The 18534-nt window shown below is 57.9% G+C and overlaps 1 protein-coding gene across 2 annotated transcripts in view; it reads left to right on the top strand.

The window, feature by feature from the left end:
- The window catches only part of RPS6KA1 (ribosomal protein S6 kinase, 90kDa, polypeptide 1), a 40394-nt gene that overhangs the window by 10126 nt on the left and 11734 nt on the right, over positions 1–18534 (top strand). Inside the window, exons 1-16 of one of the 2 annotated variants that reach the window (XM_012645991.1) lie at positions 4626–4806; positions 5590–5706; positions 5947–6028; positions 8132–8212; positions 8376–8455; positions 10151–10257; positions 11381–11418; positions 11765–11907; positions 12316–12386; positions 12662–12750; positions 13737–13801; positions 14080–14182; positions 15641–15771; positions 17084–17209; positions 17423–17512; positions 17914–18072. In XM_012645991.1, the coding sequence (XP_012501445.1) occupies positions 4672–4806; positions 5590–5706; positions 5947–6028; positions 8132–8212; positions 8376–8455; positions 10151–10257; positions 11381–11418; positions 11765–11907; positions 12316–12386; positions 12662–12750; positions 13737–13801; positions 14080–14182; positions 15641–15771; positions 17084–17209; positions 17423–17512; positions 17914–18072 (1617 nt within the window). In that variant the 5' untranslated portion in view covers positions 4626–4671. Of the gene's footprint in view, positions 1–4625; positions 4807–5589; positions 5707–5946; positions 6029–8131; positions 8213–8375; positions 8456–10150; positions 10258–11380; positions 11419–11764; positions 11908–12315; positions 12387–12661; positions 12751–13736; positions 13802–14079; positions 14183–15640; positions 15772–17083; positions 17210–17422; positions 17513–17913; positions 18073–18534 lie in introns of those variants that run through there. The other variant, XM_012645990.1, reaches the window with a different exon arrangement.

The following is an 18534-nucleotide window of genomic DNA, read 5'->3' as shown; positions in this document are numbered from 1 at the left end:
CAGCAAGTCCACAGTGAGAGCCCCCCGGATCCCTTTAGCACCTGGGCGCTTCTGGCATCGTCAGGCACACTGGGGCTCCACTCACTTCCCTCCCTTCCTGGGAGTGGACTGGGCACCCCAGGCCCTCTGCCCCTGCTGTCTCCGGAGCTGGACCCCTTTGAAGCGTCTGCAGGTCTATTTTGAGAGCTAAGCGTCCCCCCCTCCCCTCCTCTCTTCCTGTTTATGAAACCCTGATCCCTCCTGGATCCCTCATGCTCCCCTCGCCGGAGCTTAGGCAGGATGTGACTGTGGACTTCGGCGAGCCTCGGGCAGCTTCAGGTGTTGGGAGGAACTTCCCTTGGTCTGGCCACAGCAGGCCAGCCCACCCCCGCCCCCTCAGCACCTGGGCCCTGTGGCCTGCCCAGGGGAGACCCTGAGCAGTAAGACTGTCTAACTAATCCAAGGGGAAGTTCTGTTTGCCATGTCCCTCCGTCTCCATGGCCCATTTTGCTTCTAGAAACAACCTTCTGAGGGTGGAGCATGTAGTTTTCACCTTCATTTTACAGGGGAGGAAACTGAGGTTCGGACAGGAAAAGAGATTTGCCAGGGAATGTTCAGCTAGTGAGTAGCCAGTTCTTGACTTCCCACCTGCACTCCTGGCCTCAAGCGCCTTGCTCACACTGGTCTTTCTCTACCTGGAGTGTCTTTCTTCCTCTTCTCTGCCGGGCCAACCAGCTGCACTGCCCCTCTCCGGAAGGGCTTTCCAGACCTCACCCCCTGGCAGATAGTCACCACCTCTGGGCTTCCACAACACCTTGATTGCAGATGTCACAGGACAGTTGTGTTTTGTTATCACGTATTTCTTTTCAGAGCTACCTGAGGACAAGGCCAGAGTCTGCCTTAACACCTGTGCCTCCTAGTGTCTGCTCCTGGCCTGGGACAGAGCAGGGGCCAGGAGCAGTAAGTGATGTCCAGAGGGGAGGCAGGCTGGCCGGCCTTGCAGGGAGGGTAGTGATGAAATGCTTAAGAGTGTAGGCTCTGGGAGCAAACAGCCCTTGATTTTGTACTTGGCTCTCCCCCTTTCTAGGCATGTGGCCTTGGCAAGTCACCCTCTTTGAGTGTAGTTTTCTCATCTGTGAAACGGGGATGGCAGTACCTTCCTTGGAGCTAAGACCCAGTGCCAAACAGAGGCTGGCAGAATCCACTTCAGCAGAGGTTGAAGGAAAAAATGGCCAAGTGCACTAAATGCTCAGTAGGAGGCACAATTCACATCATCATACCGCACTAGTCCTGACCTAGTGCCTGAGGCCTGCCCCCACCTGAGGATGCCTGGGAGCTGTGGACCCCTCCTCACTTGCCCAGAGGCATGCTGGGAGATGCATCTGAGGACATATGTCCCACCAGAGGGGGTAGCACCTGGGAGGACCTTCACATGCTGCCAGCTGGGGAAGGAGCTTTTGGTGTCCGTTACGGCCAGGGATTGGCAGGTGGGCTTGGCTACAGCTGGCAGAGCAAGGCCCAGGGTGGGGACCCTAGGGGCCAGGGATCTGGCTAGGGGGCTCTGGGCTTCTCCCAGCTGTTCTGTGAGAGGAAGTGAATAAAGAGGAAGTGCCTGTCGGGGTTGGGGCAGGGACCAAGGGATGTGGGCTGGTGGCTATCCTCCCCCCGTCCTGCCACCAGAGGCCTCAGGCCCCACACACCCTTCAGCGAAGGCAGTTCTGAGACTGTTTCCTTCCTGTTGCCCCTTCTGGTACCCTGGTAGCCACAGAGGTTCTTCCTCTGCCTCTGAGGCACCGGGGGATTGTTGGGGGAGCTGGTGCTGGCCCCTCAGAGACCTTTGGGGTTCCCAGGGCTGCCCTAGCCTCCCAACTCCAGCCTGAGGAAGCTGGGGGGTACTGAGAGGCCGAGTCCGGGGAGGCATCTTTCACAATCCCTGCAGCCAGGCCCCTGCAGAGACTGTTATCAGCGGCCCAGAGTACAGGGAAGGGGAAGTCCGTGTGTGCGTGGGGGCGCGTTTCTCCATAGGGGATGTCTGTGGAAAGGGTTTCTGATCATCAGCCCGAGTGCGCGTGTCAGTTCCTGGGGTGTGCTGGTGCGAGTGAGGGGGCGAGGCCTCATGGCAGCTGGGCCTGGCCAACCCCTGCCCTGGAGCCGCTGGCTCCTCCTCCTGCCAGGCCTCCCGGCCACTTTCTTTTTTGTCTTTTTTTTGAGACAGGGTTGCTCTGTCACCCGGGCTAGAGTGTAGGGGCATCATCATGGCTCACTGCAACCTCGAACTCCCAGACTCAAGTGATCTTCCTGCTCTGGGCTCCCTACGGGCATGAGCCACACAACTGGTCACTTGCTACAGCGGCCTTCTGTCCCCTTGCCCACCCAGGGCTCTGGACTGGCAGGCGTCATCAGGCAGCTGAGCAGGGGCAGGGCTGGGTCTAGTGGTGCCTGCCCTGGGGGCCGCCCTTTTGGGCTGGGGCAGTCAGACTGTGGCCTTGCTGACTTCTGCCCTGTGTCCCCTCTGCAGATATTTTCGGGTACTGGGATGCCCCCTATGTCATTGCCTCCTCGCCTTATGACTTCTGTTTCTGTTCCTGTCTCCCCTCCTTTGGGTCAGAGGAGGGAGGGAGGGGTATACCCCGGCCCTCCCTGGGGTCATGGGCTTGGGGTCTGCTTGTCGCCTCCTCAGTAGGGGAGCCTGGCCCACCTCTGTCCCTCCTCCCTGCAGAGGGGGAAGTGAGAAGGAGGGGGGCCAAGGACCCTGCCTTCTGGGCCAGGAAGGCTAAGAAAAGCAGAAGTAAGAATAGTAGCGGGGCCTCTGGCCACTGGCTTGGGCCCCACCATGCAGACCCCGGCAGATTTCCCCAGGGTTGAGAGAGACTCGGTCCCCTGTCCCAGAAAGGTGAGCAGAAGGGTGGCCTGCCTCCAGCAGTGTCTGTCACCGTGACTCTGAGCAAGGAATGGGTTTGTCAGTGCCTCTGTCCCCTGGGGTTTCCGGGTGGCTGCTTCTGTCCCCAGGGAGTGTTCTCAGTCAGAAGCAGACAGAAGTGGTGGAGCCTCAGATCTCAGGGTGGGGTGGACAGGGGCTGCCGTGTGGCCTTGGCCCATCTCAGCCCCTCTCTGAGCCGGGCTTCCTGCCTGTCTTACCAGAAGGTTACACTCAGGGGTCTGATTAGCCACAGCTTTTTGGTTTTCATGTGGGGTTGTTAGACCCAGTCTCCTGTCTGTCAGGGAGGGTTCCCTGAAGGTTGGGTGTGTCTCTGAGAGTTAAGACCTAGAGTGGGAAGTCCCAGGCTGACCCTAGTACCCAGGGAGAGGGTGGGCTTGGGTGGGCAGGAAGTGGCTCTGGCCGACTTACCTGCCCACCTTTTCCTGGCACTTAAGGCCTTTTGACCCCAAGCCAGGCAGTGACCAGGGGAGGTACTTGGGTTCAGGTTGGCTCTGCCACTGGTTTGCTTTGAACCTGGATGAGTCACTGTCCTCTGGGCCTCAGTTTCCTGTTCCTGAAATGGGGCTAACAGCTTTTAGGCTATTTGGATCAGAGTCAAAGCCATCAGACTGCACTCAGGAGATAGGCCCCGTGGGCCCTGGCATGGGAAGAAAATCCTAGGGAAATGGAAGACCTCAGAGCTGGGTCTACCACAGATAGTGGACTGCTGTCCTGAGTGCTGGGGGTCTGCAGGCTGTGTCCCCTCATCTCTTTCCCCAGCCCCAGGTACACCAGCAAGAACCCACAGCTCTGCCCTTAACCCTTTCCTGGGGATCCCTGCCCTGCTGCTTGCCTGTGTACCGGGTGTCAGACTCTATCTGCCCTGGGCGTCTGTCAGTCTGCTTGGGCCTCCCTGACTCTGGCTGTCTCTGCTGTCCGCCTGTCTCTGTCGTTGAGTTCCTGCCTCATTCTCCACTTGATGAGTGCCTGTCTTCACTTGTTGGGGACATGTCACATGTTGGGTGCCTGTTGGGTATATCCCCACCTGTCTCTGCCTGTTGGGTTCATGTCCCCCTTTGTCTCTGCCTGTTGGGTTTGTGTCCCCTTTTGTCTCTGCCTCTTGGGTTCCTGCCCCCTTCTGTCACTGCCTGTTGGATTTGTATGCCCATCTGCCTCGACATGTTGGGTACAAGTCTCTGGCCCCCTCTGTGTTAGATATGAGTCCCCTCCTGCTTCCCCTTGTTGGGTACATGTTCCCATCTGTCTCAGCCTATTGGATATGTGTTGCTTCCACCTCTGCCTGTTGGGTACATGTTCTTATCCATCCTGCCTTTTGGGGATGTGTACCCTCCTGCCCCTTCCTGTTGGATGCCAGTCTTTATCTGTCTCCACCTGTTGGGTGCCTGCCTCTGCCTGTTGGGTGTCTCTCTTTATCTGCCTCCACATGGTGGCGGCTGTCTCTGCGTGTTGGGTACCTATCTACTCCGTAGCTGGGTTGACATGGGGATTTCCCTTTGCAGACCCACAGGGAGGATGGGGGTGGTGGCCAGAGGGCAGCCCTCAGGCACTGGGGAGGGGGAGAAGAGAGAGGAAGGGAACGTGGTGAGGGTGTAGACCCGGAGCTAGGAAACCACAGGCCCTGAGTGATTGGCTGTCCTGGGCTGGGCCCAGCCCCCGCCCTTACCCTGCACATCCGCCTTGGGCCTGGCCACCTCCGCAGCAGCCCCGGACGCTGCCTGCTCCTGCCATGGTGCCGTGGCCCTGCTGGGCAGATGGAGCAGGATCCCAAGCCGCCCCGTCTGCGGCTCTGGGCCCTGCTCCCCTGGCTGCCCAGGAAGCAGCGGCCCAGGATCAGCCAGACCTCTCTGCCTGTCCCTGGCCCTGGCTCTGGCCCCCAGCGGGACTCGGTGAGTGTGCTTGGATGTCTGGTCCTGGCCTGTGTGTGGCCCTTGGAGCAGGTGCCTGTGAGGCCAGTTTGGCCTAAGCTGGCTTTGGGCTCTCCTGGCCCAGGCCTGGCCCTGCTGGGTGACTGGACCCTGCCTAGACTTGCTTCCTGGGGAAGTAAGGAGGCGCTTCAGGGCAATAGTGGCAGATTGGAGGGAGGGTAGAGGGTCCTAGAACAGCTGGGACCTGGCAAGGGCCTTCTAGTAGGCTTGTATGAGGGATGTTTGGGAAGGTGGGCGTGGAGTCTCTGGCCTTAACTCTGACCCACCACAGACTGACGATGGGGGCATTCAGGTGACTCCTGGGTCTCTGTGCACCGAAGCTCCATCCTACAGAACCGAGGGCTCCTCTTATCCCACCCTGACCAGGAACAAAGGCACATATGAGAACAAACCCTACTTCCTACTGTGGCAAACCAAAGCAGCATGGGGAGGGGAGCCCTACAGGCTGGACCTGGGGCAAGCGTCTGGGCCTCAGCCAGAGCCTGGGATTGGCTCAGCCCGGCCATTCCTGGGCATCCCTTTGGGCCTGGTGAGGCCGGAGCAGCGGGAGCAGAGAGGTGCTGCCTTGTCTGGTGTGACCTTCCCAGCCTTTGAGGCCCTTCGATGCCAGTGAACCTGGACGCTGGCCCTGCCAGGGCGGTTGTCTGTGGGCCTGCAGGCCTGTCTGTGGAGGTCAGGTGGGGAGATATGCCCCCTGTGGCCCTGGTCAGGGCCACTATGCCCACAGCTCTGTCCCTCCGTCAGGATGAGGGCGTCCTCAAGGAGATCGCCATCACGCACCACGTCAAGGCCGGCGCCGAGAAGGCGGATCCGTCCCACTTCGAGCTCCTCAAGGTTCTGGGCCAGGGATCCTTTGGCAAAGTGAGTCTTGAGCCCACGGCTGGGAGGGCAGCACTGGTCATGTCAGAGACAGGGGTTAGGGGTCACCTTGGGGCCCACAGTATCAGGGGACAAGGGTGAGAGGCCACTTTGGTACCCGGGGGAGCAGAAGGTCAACTTGGGGCCCCAGGAGGTTAGAGGTCAGCCTGAGACCTGGAGACCAGGAGCTGGCAGCTTCAACCCCCTCCCAGCTTCTTCCTGCTTTCCCCTCTGCCTTCTCAGGTCTTCCTGGTGCGGAAGGTCACCCGGCCTGACAGTGGGCACCTGTACGCCATGAAGGTGCTGAAGAAGGCGACCCTGAAAGGTGAGTGGGGGCACCTGCCTGTGTGGAGCCCAGGCTGAGCACAGGACTGAGGGAGACAGCCCGGACCTCAAGGGTTTGGTGAGGAGACGGCTCTGTCTTCAGGGGCACCTAGTTTGAAGGTGGAGAAACAGGCCTATTCTCAGCCCCTCTGCCCTGACCCCGACCTCTCCCCCACCAAGCCAAGTGCCAGGGACTGTGGCTGTGAACGTCTGGAAGGAGGTAGTGGGGTGAGTGTATGTGCTTGTGGGGAAAGTGGGGCCCTGAGAGCCCAGGTTGGTCAGACAGGCGTTCTGACTGTTAGCAGAGTTGCTTCACGATGCTAGAAGAGTCTGAGGGTGACCTCTGTGGCCCTGAGCTCTGGGCAGAGAAGGGTGTGGGAGAAGAGGCAGACAGTCCAGGGAGGTAGCTGGCCCAGGTGAGAGAGGGTGGGTCGAGGCAGCGCCATGGGGCTGGATGGCAGAGAGGTTCAGAGGGGGCCCCCAAGCCAGGTCTAGAGTTCTGGGGCCTTACACAGGTGTGAGGATGGGTGGTGGTGGGCTTTGAGTTGGACACTGACTCTTTGACTGGGCTGGGAGCCGGTACGGCCACTGACCAGGTGAAGTCAGAGCCAAGCCCTGGCTGGGGGGCGAATGGGGGAACATAGGCAGTGTTAAGGATGTCACAGGTGGTTTTAGTGCCCCAAAGCCAGCCTGGTGGTGGTGGGAGCCATCCTTCAGGAGGGATGGTGGGAGCCACAGGGAGAAAGGTGAAGACTTGGTCCCTGCTGTGAAGAGCTCACAGGCTGGGCGGCAGAGGCCAAACACACCCTGGCAGTGCGGTGCAGCCCATGCCGTGACTGGTATGCACGGATGTCCGAGGGCCGGGGAGCCCGGGGTGGGGGGATGTAGCCTCGGAGAGGGTAGGCTCAGAGGTCAGGGGACACCTAAGCAGTAGCCATGTAGGCTGTGCCTTGGAGGATGAGTTAGGAGGTGTCCAGACCAAAAATGGTAGAGGAAAGGTCCCCTGGGAAGGAGGAACTGTTTGCCTGGGCAGGCGCGTAGAGGTGGTTTGAAAGCAGTTAACAGTGTGGTCGCTGCTGTGTCTAGTGAGGGATACACAAAACTGAAATGGACCGTGAGAAGTGCTCGGAAGGGGAAGCCCGGGCGCTGCAGGAGCCCCAAGGCCCTTGCCCAGCTGGGCAGGTTGAGAACCTTCCTGGAAGACGTGAGGCCTGAACTGAGTCAAAGAACCTGCTGATGGTCAGAACTGCCTGGCACCTTTTATTCTTTAAAAAAAAAAAAAAAAAAAGTATGTGAGGGAGCCGGGCGCGGTGGCTCACAGCCAATCCTAGCACTCTGGGAGGCCAAGGCAGGAGGATCTCCTGGGGTCAGGAGTTCGAGACCAGCCTGAACAAGAGCGAGACCCCATCTCTACCAAAAACAGAAAAAATTAGCTGAGTGCAATGCACACCTGTAGTCCCAGCTACTGAGAAGGCTGAGGCAGGAGGATGGCTTGAGCCCAGGAGTTTGAGGTTGCAGTGAGCTATGATGACACAACTGTACTCTAGCCTGGGTGACAGAGCGAGACCCTGTCTCAAAAAAAAAAAAAAAATGCGTGAGGGATGCCCACCTAGACTGTGAATCGGGAATTTAGGCCCAGGGAATTGGCTTCTCTCGCTCCCAGGCGGCTGTTCTCACCAGGCTCCGGACTAGAATTTGGGGATTTTTGTGCCAGGAGAGGAGCTTGGGAAGGCATGGGGGAGGTGCAGAGGCAAAGTCTGGGGACCTGAGACAACAGGGCAGCAGGACAGCGAGTTGCACAGACTGGCTGGATTGAATGGCATCTGATGGGGTGTCGGGGGAGACAGGGCCCGGGAGATGGGCAGGGCGCCAAGGCCTGGGCACTGCCATGAGGGCTGGGAGCAGAGAGCAGACCGCAGAGCCTGAAACAGACTGGGAAGGAAGGAAGGAATCTGAAAACTGAGTGTCTCCGAAATCCCCAGCGAGGGAGCCGCAGGAGCTCAGGCCTGGAGGAATGAGTGGAAAAGAGAGCCCTTAGCTGGGGCCTGGGAGTGGCTGTGCTGGGTGTCCAGACTATCGGTGACTTCCCTTCTCCTCCGGCCAGTGCGTGACCGTGTTCGGACCAAGATGGAGAGAGACATCCTGGCTGACGTGAACCACCCGTTTGTGGTGAAGCTGCACTACGGTGAGATTGAGGCCCCACCTGAGCTCCTGCCCCATCCAGCCTTCGCCCTTGCCCGTGGTCTGCTGCCTTCGCTGCACGCTATGCCCCCTCCCACCTGCAGGCTGAGGGAGCCAGGCCCGGGGGGGCCCAGCTGACTCTGCCGTTGCTTTTCCCCTCTCCCCAGCCTTCCAGACCGAGGGCAAGCTCTATCTCATCCTGGACTTCCTGCGTGGCGGAGACCTCTTCACACGCCTCTCAAAAGAGGTGAGATGAGATCCCACTGCCATGGGGCCCCAGGATGGAGCTGGGGGTACGAAGAGGCCACCCTCCCAGGGAGGGGCCTCGTCCCCTCCCCAGCTCCATCCTAGGGCCCTGTAAAGAACTTGTCCATGAGGCCGGGTGCGGTGGCTCACGCCTGTAATCCTAGCACTCTGGGAGGCCGAGGCGGGCGGATTGTTTGAGCTCAGGAGTTCGAAACCAACCTGAGCAAGAGCGAGACCCCGTCTCTACTAAAAATACAAAGAAATTAATCGGACAACTAAAAATATATAGAAAAAATTAGCCGGGCATGGTGGCACGTGCCTGTAGTCCCAGCTACTTGGGAGGCTGAGGCAGAAGGATTGCTTGAGCCCAGGAGTGTGAGGTTGCTGTGAGCTAGGCTGATGCCATGGCACTCGCTCTAGCCCAGGCAAAAGAGTGAGACTCTGTCTCAAAAAAAAAAAAGAACTTGTCCATGGCTGGGCACGGTGGCTCACGCCTGTAATCCTAGCACTCTGGAAGGCCAAGGCGGGCGGATCGTTTGAGCTCAGGAGTTCGAGACCAGCTTGAGCAAGAGCAAGACCCCGTCTCTACCAAAAAAATAGAAAGAAATTAGCTGGACAACTAAAAATATACAGAAAAAATTAGCCAGGCATGGTGGCACATGCCTGTAGTCCCAGCTACTCAGGAGGCTGAGGCAGGAGGATTGCTTGAGCCCAGGAGTTTGAGGTTGCTATGAGCTAGGCTGATGCCACGGCACTCTAGCCAGGGCAACAGAGTGAGACTGTGTTTCAAAAAAAAAAGAACTTGTCCAGTGTAGCCTGGCCCTGGAACCACCCTGACAGAGCCCCTGAGAGTTTGTCCCAAGAAGAGCCGAGGAGAATTAGACCCTGGATCTGATGCTACCCTGGTTCTGGGGAGCTAAGGGCACCTCTCCCCTCTCCACCTCCATTCTTCCAGGGCCGCACTGGGCCAGGCTGTGAGGACCCAGGAAAAGCCCGAAGCTGCCCAGAAAGCTGGAGACTCTAGCATTCCTGTCCCACGTGTTAACCAAAAGGATTTTGCACTGATAGAGAAGGATTTGAGACGGATATAAAAACTGGGACCATTAATACAATTCACACTTTAAAGAGAACCAAACTTCTTTTTTAATTTTTAAAATGTTATTTTAATGTTTGAATAGGTAATACATTTACATGATTCAAAAGAAAAATATTCATCGAGAAGTCTTCCTCCTCCCCCAGCCCCTCCCCCCATAGGTAAACATTTTTATTGGTTTCTTGTTAAACCTTCCCATGTTTCTTTTGCAAACAAACCCAATGTATGTTCTGAATCCCTACCCCCACTTTCTTACGTAAAAAGTGCCATTCCATATACGCTGTTCGGTACGTTGCTTTTGTCAAGATTGGAGATCTTGGAGATCGTTCCCTATCAGAACAAGTGGGGAGACATTTTATTCCAATCTTCTCTTGGCCCCTTGGGCTGTTGCCTACTTTTTGCTGTTTCTGAACAATGCCACAATGAGTGACTTGTATGTTAGTGACTTCTTCAAACTCCTTTGTGGCAAGAAGGGTATATGACACTGGGGTGTCCAAGGGTCCTCCCAGGGTAGACCCTCAGGACAAGGACGTTGCTGACTGCCTGCTGCCCTGGCTCTTGGGGAAGAGGTGGTCCCAGCTGAAGCTCCCCTGTCTGTCGTAGGTTATGTTCACGGAGGAGGACGTGAAATTTTACCTGGCCGAGCTGGCTTTGGGCCTGGACCACCTGCACAGCCTGGGCATCATTTACAGAGACCTCAAGCCTGAGAAGTGAGTGGACGCCCCCACCCAGACCTCCCCAGGGGAGGCCTCTTCTAGAACAGGGTCACCTGATGGGATGGGTGTGGCTCTCCCCAGCAGCGTCCCCCTCTCTTGGGCTGTCTGAGGACTGGGGTGGGTGGTGGCGGCAGCAGGCTTACTTGGGGTGCTGCCCAGTTGCTACTGCTGCCATTGTCAAGGTCTAGGCCCCCTCCTTGCAGGTGTGTTACCTACCTTTTTTTTTTTTTTTTTTTTTGAGACAGAGTCTCATTCTGTTGCCCTGGCTAGAGTGAGTGCCGTGGCGTTAGCCTAGCTCACAGCAACTTCATACTGCTGGGCTCAAGCGATCCTACTGCCTCAGCCTCCCGAGTAGCTGGGACTACAGGCATGCGCCACCGTGCCCGGCTAATTTTTTCTATATATTTTTAGTTGTCTGATTAATTTCTTTCTATTTTTGGTAGAGACGGGGTCTCGCTCTTGCTCAGGCTGGTTTTGAACTCCTGAGCTCAAACAATCTGCCCACCTCGGCCTCCCAGAGTGCTAGGATTACAGGCGTGAGCCACCGCGCCCGGCCTTACCTACCTTTTTTGCTAATCTAGTATGACATCTGAGGTGTTACCATTAAAGGTCATTCCTTGATATGGCTCTCTCCAGAATTTCCCTTTACATCTCAATTCCCTCAAATGATAACTTGGGAGCAGGGGGCGAGGTGGAATGAGATTTGGCTTTAGAGTTAGGCAGACCTGAGTTCAAATCCTGTCTCCACTTCCTACTAGCTCAGTGACTGCAGGGAGTTACTTAACTTCCTTTAGCCTTAGTTTCCCCATTAGTAAAATGGGGCCGTAAGAGTACTGACCTCACATAGTTGTTTCTAGGATTAGCAAAAAAGGTAGGAGGTTGCAATGAGCTATGATGACTCCACTGCACTCTAGCCCGGAAGACAGAGTGAGACCCTGTGTCAAAAAAAAACCAAAAAACAAAGAAACAAACAAAAAGTAGGCAACACACCTGTAGGCACTGCCACGACCTGCAGCACCCACCCATTGATCAGGTGGATCTGGGTGGAGCACCTGCAAGGGACGGGCCCAACTCCCACAGCCCCGTGGTGCCACCAGAACCCATCTCTCTGTTACAGCATCCTGCTGGACGAGGAGGGCCACATCAAACTCACAGGTGAGTGGAGGACACCTGCCCTGCGGGCCCCAGGGGAGAGCAGAACAGGCTCCTGATCCGTCTTGGCTGAGTGCCAGGGCTCATTCTTCCCAAGAGGCTGTGCCATTTACTTGGAAGTGCTCAGAAACCCAGGCCCCAGACTTGGAACACCCTGGGTTTGAATCCCAGCTCCCCGCTGTGTAACCTTGGGCAAATCACCCAACCTCTCTGGCCTTAGCTTCCTCCTGAATGTCATGGGGGTGACACCATCAGGCCTGTAGGCAGGGGGTTGGGTGTGCAACCCCAAAGGTAGCAGTAAGGAAGGCAGGGGACCTCAGGATGTGTCCTTTTGCCCTCTTCTCTGTAGACTTTGGCCTGAGCAAGGAGGCCATTGACCATGAAAAGAAGGCCTACTCCTTCTGCGGGACAGTGGAGTACATGGCCCCTGAGGTCGTCAACCGCCAGGGCCACACCCACAGTGCGGACTGGTGGTCCTATGGGGTGTTGATGGTGAGTGCCCAGGCAGGCGTAAAGGATCCAGCCCAAGCCTCTGGCCTTAGTTTCCCTATCTGTACAGTGAGGGGTTGATCTTCTCTAAGACTCTCCCCCTCTCCTCTCTCAGCCAAGCTGGCCTCACCCTACACACAGCTTTAGTTTCCTTCCTTGGAAGAATCCAAGGCCTGACCCTACCTGGGGTGCCCCTAACCCAGCTCTGGGCCTCTCCCCGGCCTCAGGCCACTTGTGTTCCTTTGGTCGTCTGGGTTGGCAGAGGGGAGAGGGCAGACACAGCTCTTGCTCCAGGTGGACTTTGACGAACAGCAAGCCAGCAAGGGCCCTGTGGAGCAGAGTGGCCTGGGTGGGGGGAGGGGAGGCATGGGAGACAAGGACGAGAGCCTGATAGACCCTTGTCCTCTGCAGTTTGAGATGCTGACGGGCTCCCTACCCTTCCAGGGGAAGGACCGGAAGGAGACCATGACACTGATTCTCAAGTAAGCAGAGCCCTGCCTTCCCCCTCAGGCTCTCCCCCAAGCCCCGGCCCCAGTTTGGGGGCCTCAGATTCCCCATCAATGAGACAGTCCCCTGAGTTAAATGTGCCTTCCAGAGCCGCCTTTTCATCCACTGGGGCCCGTACAGGGATCCCTACAGTTTTGGGAGGCGACCTAGTGGATGGCTTGTCTGGACTGAGCTAGACCTGGGCAGAGGGGAGGGGAGATGGGGCCTCTGGGGTGGGACTCAGCCCTCACGAGCCCCGGGGCTGTTTCAGGGCAAAGCTGGGCATGCCCCAGTTTCTGAGCACAGAAGCCCAGAGCCTCCTGCGGGCCCTGTTCAAGCGGAATCCTGCCAACCGGCTCGGTAAGCAGCCCCAGCCCAGGGTAGGGGTGTGGCGGTGGGAGCGGGGTCCAGCTGCAGTCTGGGCCACAGGGCTACATCTGGGGCTGAAAGGGGCCGTTGTCCTTTGTGTGGGCAGACAATGCCGCGGGCCACCCTGCTTTCTGGCTCCATGTGTGGTGTTGCAGAGGGGGGTTGACCTGTGTGTAGGGGGAAGGCAGGAACTGAGTCATCCCCACTCCCTCTGGGGACAAGGACAGAGGCCCCCACGCAGCTTCTCCGCCAAGGCTGCTGGCACAAGAGAAATAGCATGAGCTCAGGAGTCAGAAGGCTCAGGTCCCAGCCACGGCTCTGTGTCAGGTCCCCACTGCCTGGCACGCAGCAGTCCCTCCATAAATATTTGTTGAACAAATGAGTGCCACTTATGCTAAGTGACCCAGGGCAGGTGATTCACCTCTCTGAGCCCCAGGCTCCTCGTCTCAATGGAGGTAGTGGTGCTGAGCTTGCTGGGCTCTGCTGAAATGAGGCGTGGGAACGTGCCTGGCGTGCGATAGGAGGTCAGTGTGTGCTGGCCTCCTTGGCTCCTGGGTTCACCCGGTCCACGGCCAGCTTTGTAAGGTCAAGTCCAGATCCTTGACAGGGTCAAGTGGTTGAAAATGGCAGTAGGATAAGAGGAACAGAGATGAGGCCTACAGTGGAAATGGGTAGGGGCCTGCTATAGATCTTGGAACAAGTCCCGCCTCTGTCCTGACTGCATGGCCTTGGAGAAGTTGCCTAACCTCTCTGGGCCTTTCTTTTTCCATCAGTACATTGGAGCTTGATCATTAAAAGCTCCAGAAAGTGGGAAATGCTGAGTGGGCAACAGGGCTGGGTAGATTCAGGGCAGGGTGAGCCCCTCCTCTCCCCTGCTCCAGCAGCTGGTCCCAGAGCACTGTGAGGCCACTGGGTGGGCAGGGCGGGCTCTGGGGGTTGGACCATCCAGGGCAGACCCTTCATTTGGGCTGTTTCAGGCTCCGGCCCCGATGGGGCAGAGGAAATCAAGCGGCACGTCTTCTATTCCACCATCGACTGGAATGTGAGTGTGTCCGTCCACGCCAGGGCTCTGGCCAGGCCCCAGCCATGGTGGCCACAGGAAGGGTGGTGGCGGGTCTGCCAAAGGCCTCAGATGCAGGAGCAGAGGTTGACAGCCTGCCCTTGGAGGCAAGGGCTGGCCTCCTGAGGATAGGCAATTGTGTCCTGTCTGCTGGGCAGTATGGCCTGTGCTGTTCTAGGCCCAGTACCTGCTCCTGCGCGAGGCTCTTGGTGGGCTGTTGGGGGTGCTGTGGTGACCAGAGGGCCCACCTCGCCTTGCAGAAGCTGTACCGTCGCGAGATCAAGCCACCTTTTAAGCCAGCCGTGGCTCAGCCTGATGACACTTTCTACTTTGACACTGAATTCACGTCCCGCACACCCAGGGGTATGTCCCTTATCTGGTTTGGCTGTCCTGGGCTGGTACAGTGGGGGGCAGGGATTTGGGGACTCTGGCAGGCCCAGGTGTGTGGGTAGACAGGCGGTGAGTGTCTGGCTGTGGGGGACTCTGACTCTGTCCCTGCATCACTGTGCCCGACTCTCCCACTCTGGGCCTCTGTGGGCCTCTTTGTGTCCAGGCAAGGGAGTAGGGGTGTGTGGGTGGTTACGGCCACAATAGAAAAGTCAGGACCCCTGCCCTGGGCATCTTCCAGCCCACTGGGGAGACCAGATGCGTCAGGCTCACCCTCATGTCAGGGATAAGGAATCTGACCCCACAACGCTGTGTGGTAGGGACGGTCTGGCTGAGCAGAGGGGACAGCGCCCACAGGTCAGGGGCAGGCGTGAGAATTGGCTTTGGCTTTTCTGACTGCTGGGCCTCAGTGTGCTCATCTGGAACACGGGCATAGCCACGAACCCACTCTTCCCTGGGGTTGCTGCAAGAAGCCAATGAGGAGGCTTCTGGGAGGGAGCTGGGTAAATCTTAATGTTTTGGCTGGATTTTGGCAGTGGGGGTGGGAGTGTTGGTTCTGGGCATGTTTTAGCAGAGGGGGTGCTTTTCTCACTGCAGCTTACACACCTTTGATGACAGGGAGCTCAGCACTTCTCCAGGCAGTCTGTCTCATTTATCTGGCAAATTATGTACCAGGTCCCTACTGTGTGCCAGCTGTAGGGGTATTGATGGTGAACAAGACAGGCCCAGGCTCTGTCCTCATGTGGCTCAGGCCATCGTTGGGAGAGAGGCATGAAGACAGCGGCTGGGCAATGTGACTAGTGCAGCTTCACAGGGGCCGGGGGCCAGAGGAGCAGCACTAGGCAAGGCTTCTCAGAGGAGGGAGCACGTGAGCTGAGCCTTGGTGGACAGGCAAGGAGTGGATGATCGGGTAGAGGGAACAGCATGTGCAGTGGCTCAGAGACCCCCTCTAAGGATCCAGGAAGTCCAGTGTGGCTCAGCTGTTGGGTAGGGAGGGAGGCTACGGTCACAAGGACCTCAATTGTCAGACTAAGGAGCCTGGCTCCCTCCTGAAGGCAGAGGGGAGCATTTGAAGGGTGCAGGCGGCGGGGGCAGATTGGTGGTTGGAACCATGCCTCTGGCTGCTGTGCAGAGATGGACCTGAAGGGACAGACCTCAGGCGACAGGCTGGGGAGGAGGCAGCCAGGAAGGGGCAACCGTCTTGGCCTGGGTTGGCGGCCGATGTGGGAGTCTTTATGTTCCTCGTGTGTCCGGACTGGGCGGGTCTAAACACACGTGAGCAGCAGGGCTAGGGCCTGGAATGGCTGGGCCCTGCGTGCGCTCCCACTGTGGCCAGGTGCTCGGGCAGGCCTGGAAGCTCATGGTCCCCTCTGCTGGGCTGCCTTGGGGTCAAGGGCACCTCCTCAGGCTCACACCCTCCTCCTGTCCTTACAGATTCCCCAGGCATCCCCCCTAGTGCTGGTGCCCATCAGCTGTTTCGTGGCTTCAGCTTCGTGGCCACTGGCCTGATGGAGGATGACGGCAAGCCTCGTGCCACACAGGCACCACTGCACTCGGTGGTTCAGGTGAGAGAGGTGGGGGCTGCTGCTCCGTCGTCCTTTTCCATCTGGAAGCCACAAGGGAGGCGGCTGAGAGCACAGGCTTTGGAGTCGGACAGGCCTGGGTTCACACCCTGGCACCCACAGGGCCTCCAGCCTCCTTGTCCTCACTTTCCCCATTTGTACCGCACATGGTGGCCCTGAAAATTGGATGACAACATGGTTATAAATTTCCCGGTACCTAGCCAGGGGCTGGGTAAATGCCAGGGGGTGCCCAGCATGGCAGTGGGGTAGCTGGCAGTTCTCTTGCAGGATTGGGTGGCAGGAGGCTGTGTCTCCTCATACTTGTCCCCCATTTGTACACTTCTACTGCTCCGTGGACAGTTTAGAGTTGAGAGACTCCAGAGCACGTTGCCTGGGTCCAGAGCTTACAAGTAAGGGACTTTGGGTGAGACGATTGCCTTCCCAGTGCCTTGGTTTCCTCATCTGTAAATGGGGCAAGTGATAGAAGCTGCCTCCATGGAGTGGTTGCGAGGACTGCGTGAGTTAATGTGTGTAAAGTTAATGTGACTATGTACTTTATTATCCAGCCTGGGACATCTTTGTCCAGGACAAATATTAAACCAGCCTGAGGGCCGAGCGTGATGGCTCACGCCTGTATCCTAGCACTGTGGGAGGCCAAGGCAGGAGGATTGCTGGGGCCAGGAGTTCAAGACAAGCCTGAGCAACACAGCGAGACCCTGTCTCTACAAAAAATAAAAAATTAAACCAGACTGGATGCGAGGACAACAGACACAAGCCAGGACTGTCCCTGGGACATACACCCAGCTGAAAGTGCTTGGCATAGTGCCTGGCCCACAGCACACACTGAGCACCATGCGAGCACTTGCTATTGGTAATGTCTCAGCACTTTGAGACGCCCCGTGAGATGGGCCGTGACACCCTAGAAAGGAGAGGCAACTCACCCAAAGCCACAGTAAATGGCAGAGATGGGACCCAACTCAGGGCTCCTGTGTCCCTCTCAGACCTGCCCAGTCTTCTCAGAACCACAGACCTCTCGATGTGCATGTTGTGACTCTTTTGCCCACCTCTTCTGCCACCCTCTGACCACAGATTGCGGCCCAGGCAGGCTGGGAGCCAGCAAGTGTGCCCATCGTATAGAGTAGAAAACTGAGGCCCAGAGAGGGACAGGTTCTCACCTGAGGTCGCATGACCCACTCTACCCCAGGCCTCCTGGCTCTTCCCTGGTTCCATCTCCACTGAGCCAAGGCCTGGGGTGCTGCGGTGGCCCCTGGCATTCCGGAGCCAGGGGTCAGGCCCATGTCTTGGTTTCCTGCAGCAACTCCATGGGAAGAACCTGGTTTTTAGCGACGGCTACGTGGTAAAGGAGACAATCGGTGTGGGCTCCTACTCTGTGTGCAAGCGCTGTGTCCACAAGGCCACCAACATGGAGTATGCTGTCAAGGTGGGCCTCCTGACCACGTCCCGGCCAAGGCTGCTGGGCTGGGGGTGAGGCCAGTGTAGCTGTGGCCCTTTGGCGGGGAGGGTGATGCCCGGGCTCTGCGGATGGGTGAAAGGCGGGCAGCTGCGACCCCTACGCCCTGCGGTGTGGCTCTGTGGCAGGGAGGGACACCGGAGTCTGTCAACCTGCCACTGCCACATGCACTCCTCTCTTCAGGTCATTGACAAGAGCAAGCGGGATCCCTCGGAAGAGATAGAGATTCTTCTGCGGTACGGCCAGCACCCCAACATCATCACTCTGAAAGATGTGAGTGGGGCCCTTGAGACTGGGGTGGGCGCCGGGGCACCCAGCGCTCTCGGATTTGTCTCGGGGCTGCCATTCCTTTCACTTCTGATCCTTTTTCCAGTGCTCGTGAGCAGAGGAGGAGGACCCTTGTTCCCTCTGGTCTGGCCACACCCCGGGGGTCCTTCAGTTGAGACGCAGGCATTCCCTGAGAGCCCTTCTGCTCAGCAGAAGCCCAGGGCCAGCATCCCCCATCCAGGCAGGACAGGAGCCCAGATGGGGCAAGGCCCTGCCAGGGGCACTGACGCACAGAGCAGAACACACGTCTAAGGCTCCTGTCATTCTTCCTTGGTCCTCGGAGCTGTGACCAGAGGGGCTTGGGCCTGGCACTGGGGAGAGGACCCTGATGGTAAGGTCTTCGGCAGGTGTACGATGATGGCAAACACGTGTACCTGGTGACAGAGCTGATGCGGGGCGGGGAGCTGCTGGACAAGATCCTGCGGCACAAGTTCTTTTCGGAGCGGGAGGCCAGCTGCGTCCTGCACACCATCAGCAAGACGGTGGAGTATCTGCACTCCCAGGGGGTGAGTCTGAGCTGGGCAGGGCAGGGGGCGGTGGGTGAACTGTGGGCCAGCCCAGGAGTGGCAGCCCCCAACCCCCGCATCCCGACACAGGGGAGACTGGGTGAGTAGGTGGATGCCAGGAATGGAGAGCGGGAGAGATGAGGCCACACTGTGAAAGGGGACGTTATTCGGTACCTACTGTGTGCCAGGCACCATGCTAAGATTTAATGTAAGGTGAGGTTTCCTCACCTGATCTCAATTGACTTTTACAACAACCCTGGGGCGGGTGCTGTTATTGGCCCCACTTTATAGGTAAGAAGGCTGAAGCTCAGAGATGTGAGGTCATTTGCCCAAGGTCACACAGCCAGGGAAGAGTGGAGCCAGAATGGCAGACTGAGGAATTTGGGTGGGGACGTGCAGGTGGAGAGTAGTTTTTTGCCACACAGTGGCAGGGTCACTGTGTGGAGCTTCAGGGAGGTGAAC

The sequence above is a fragment of the Propithecus coquereli genome, unplaced genomic scaffold, assembly GCF_000956105.1.
Source record: "Propithecus coquereli isolate 6110/MARCELLA unplaced genomic scaffold, Pcoq_1.0 Scaffold239, whole genome shotgun sequence".
Lineage (NCBI taxonomy): Eukaryota > Metazoa > Chordata > Mammalia > Primates > Indriidae > Propithecus > Propithecus coquereli.
Note: the sequence above shows the minus strand (reverse complement) of the source record. Positions and strands in the feature narration are given on the sequence as shown.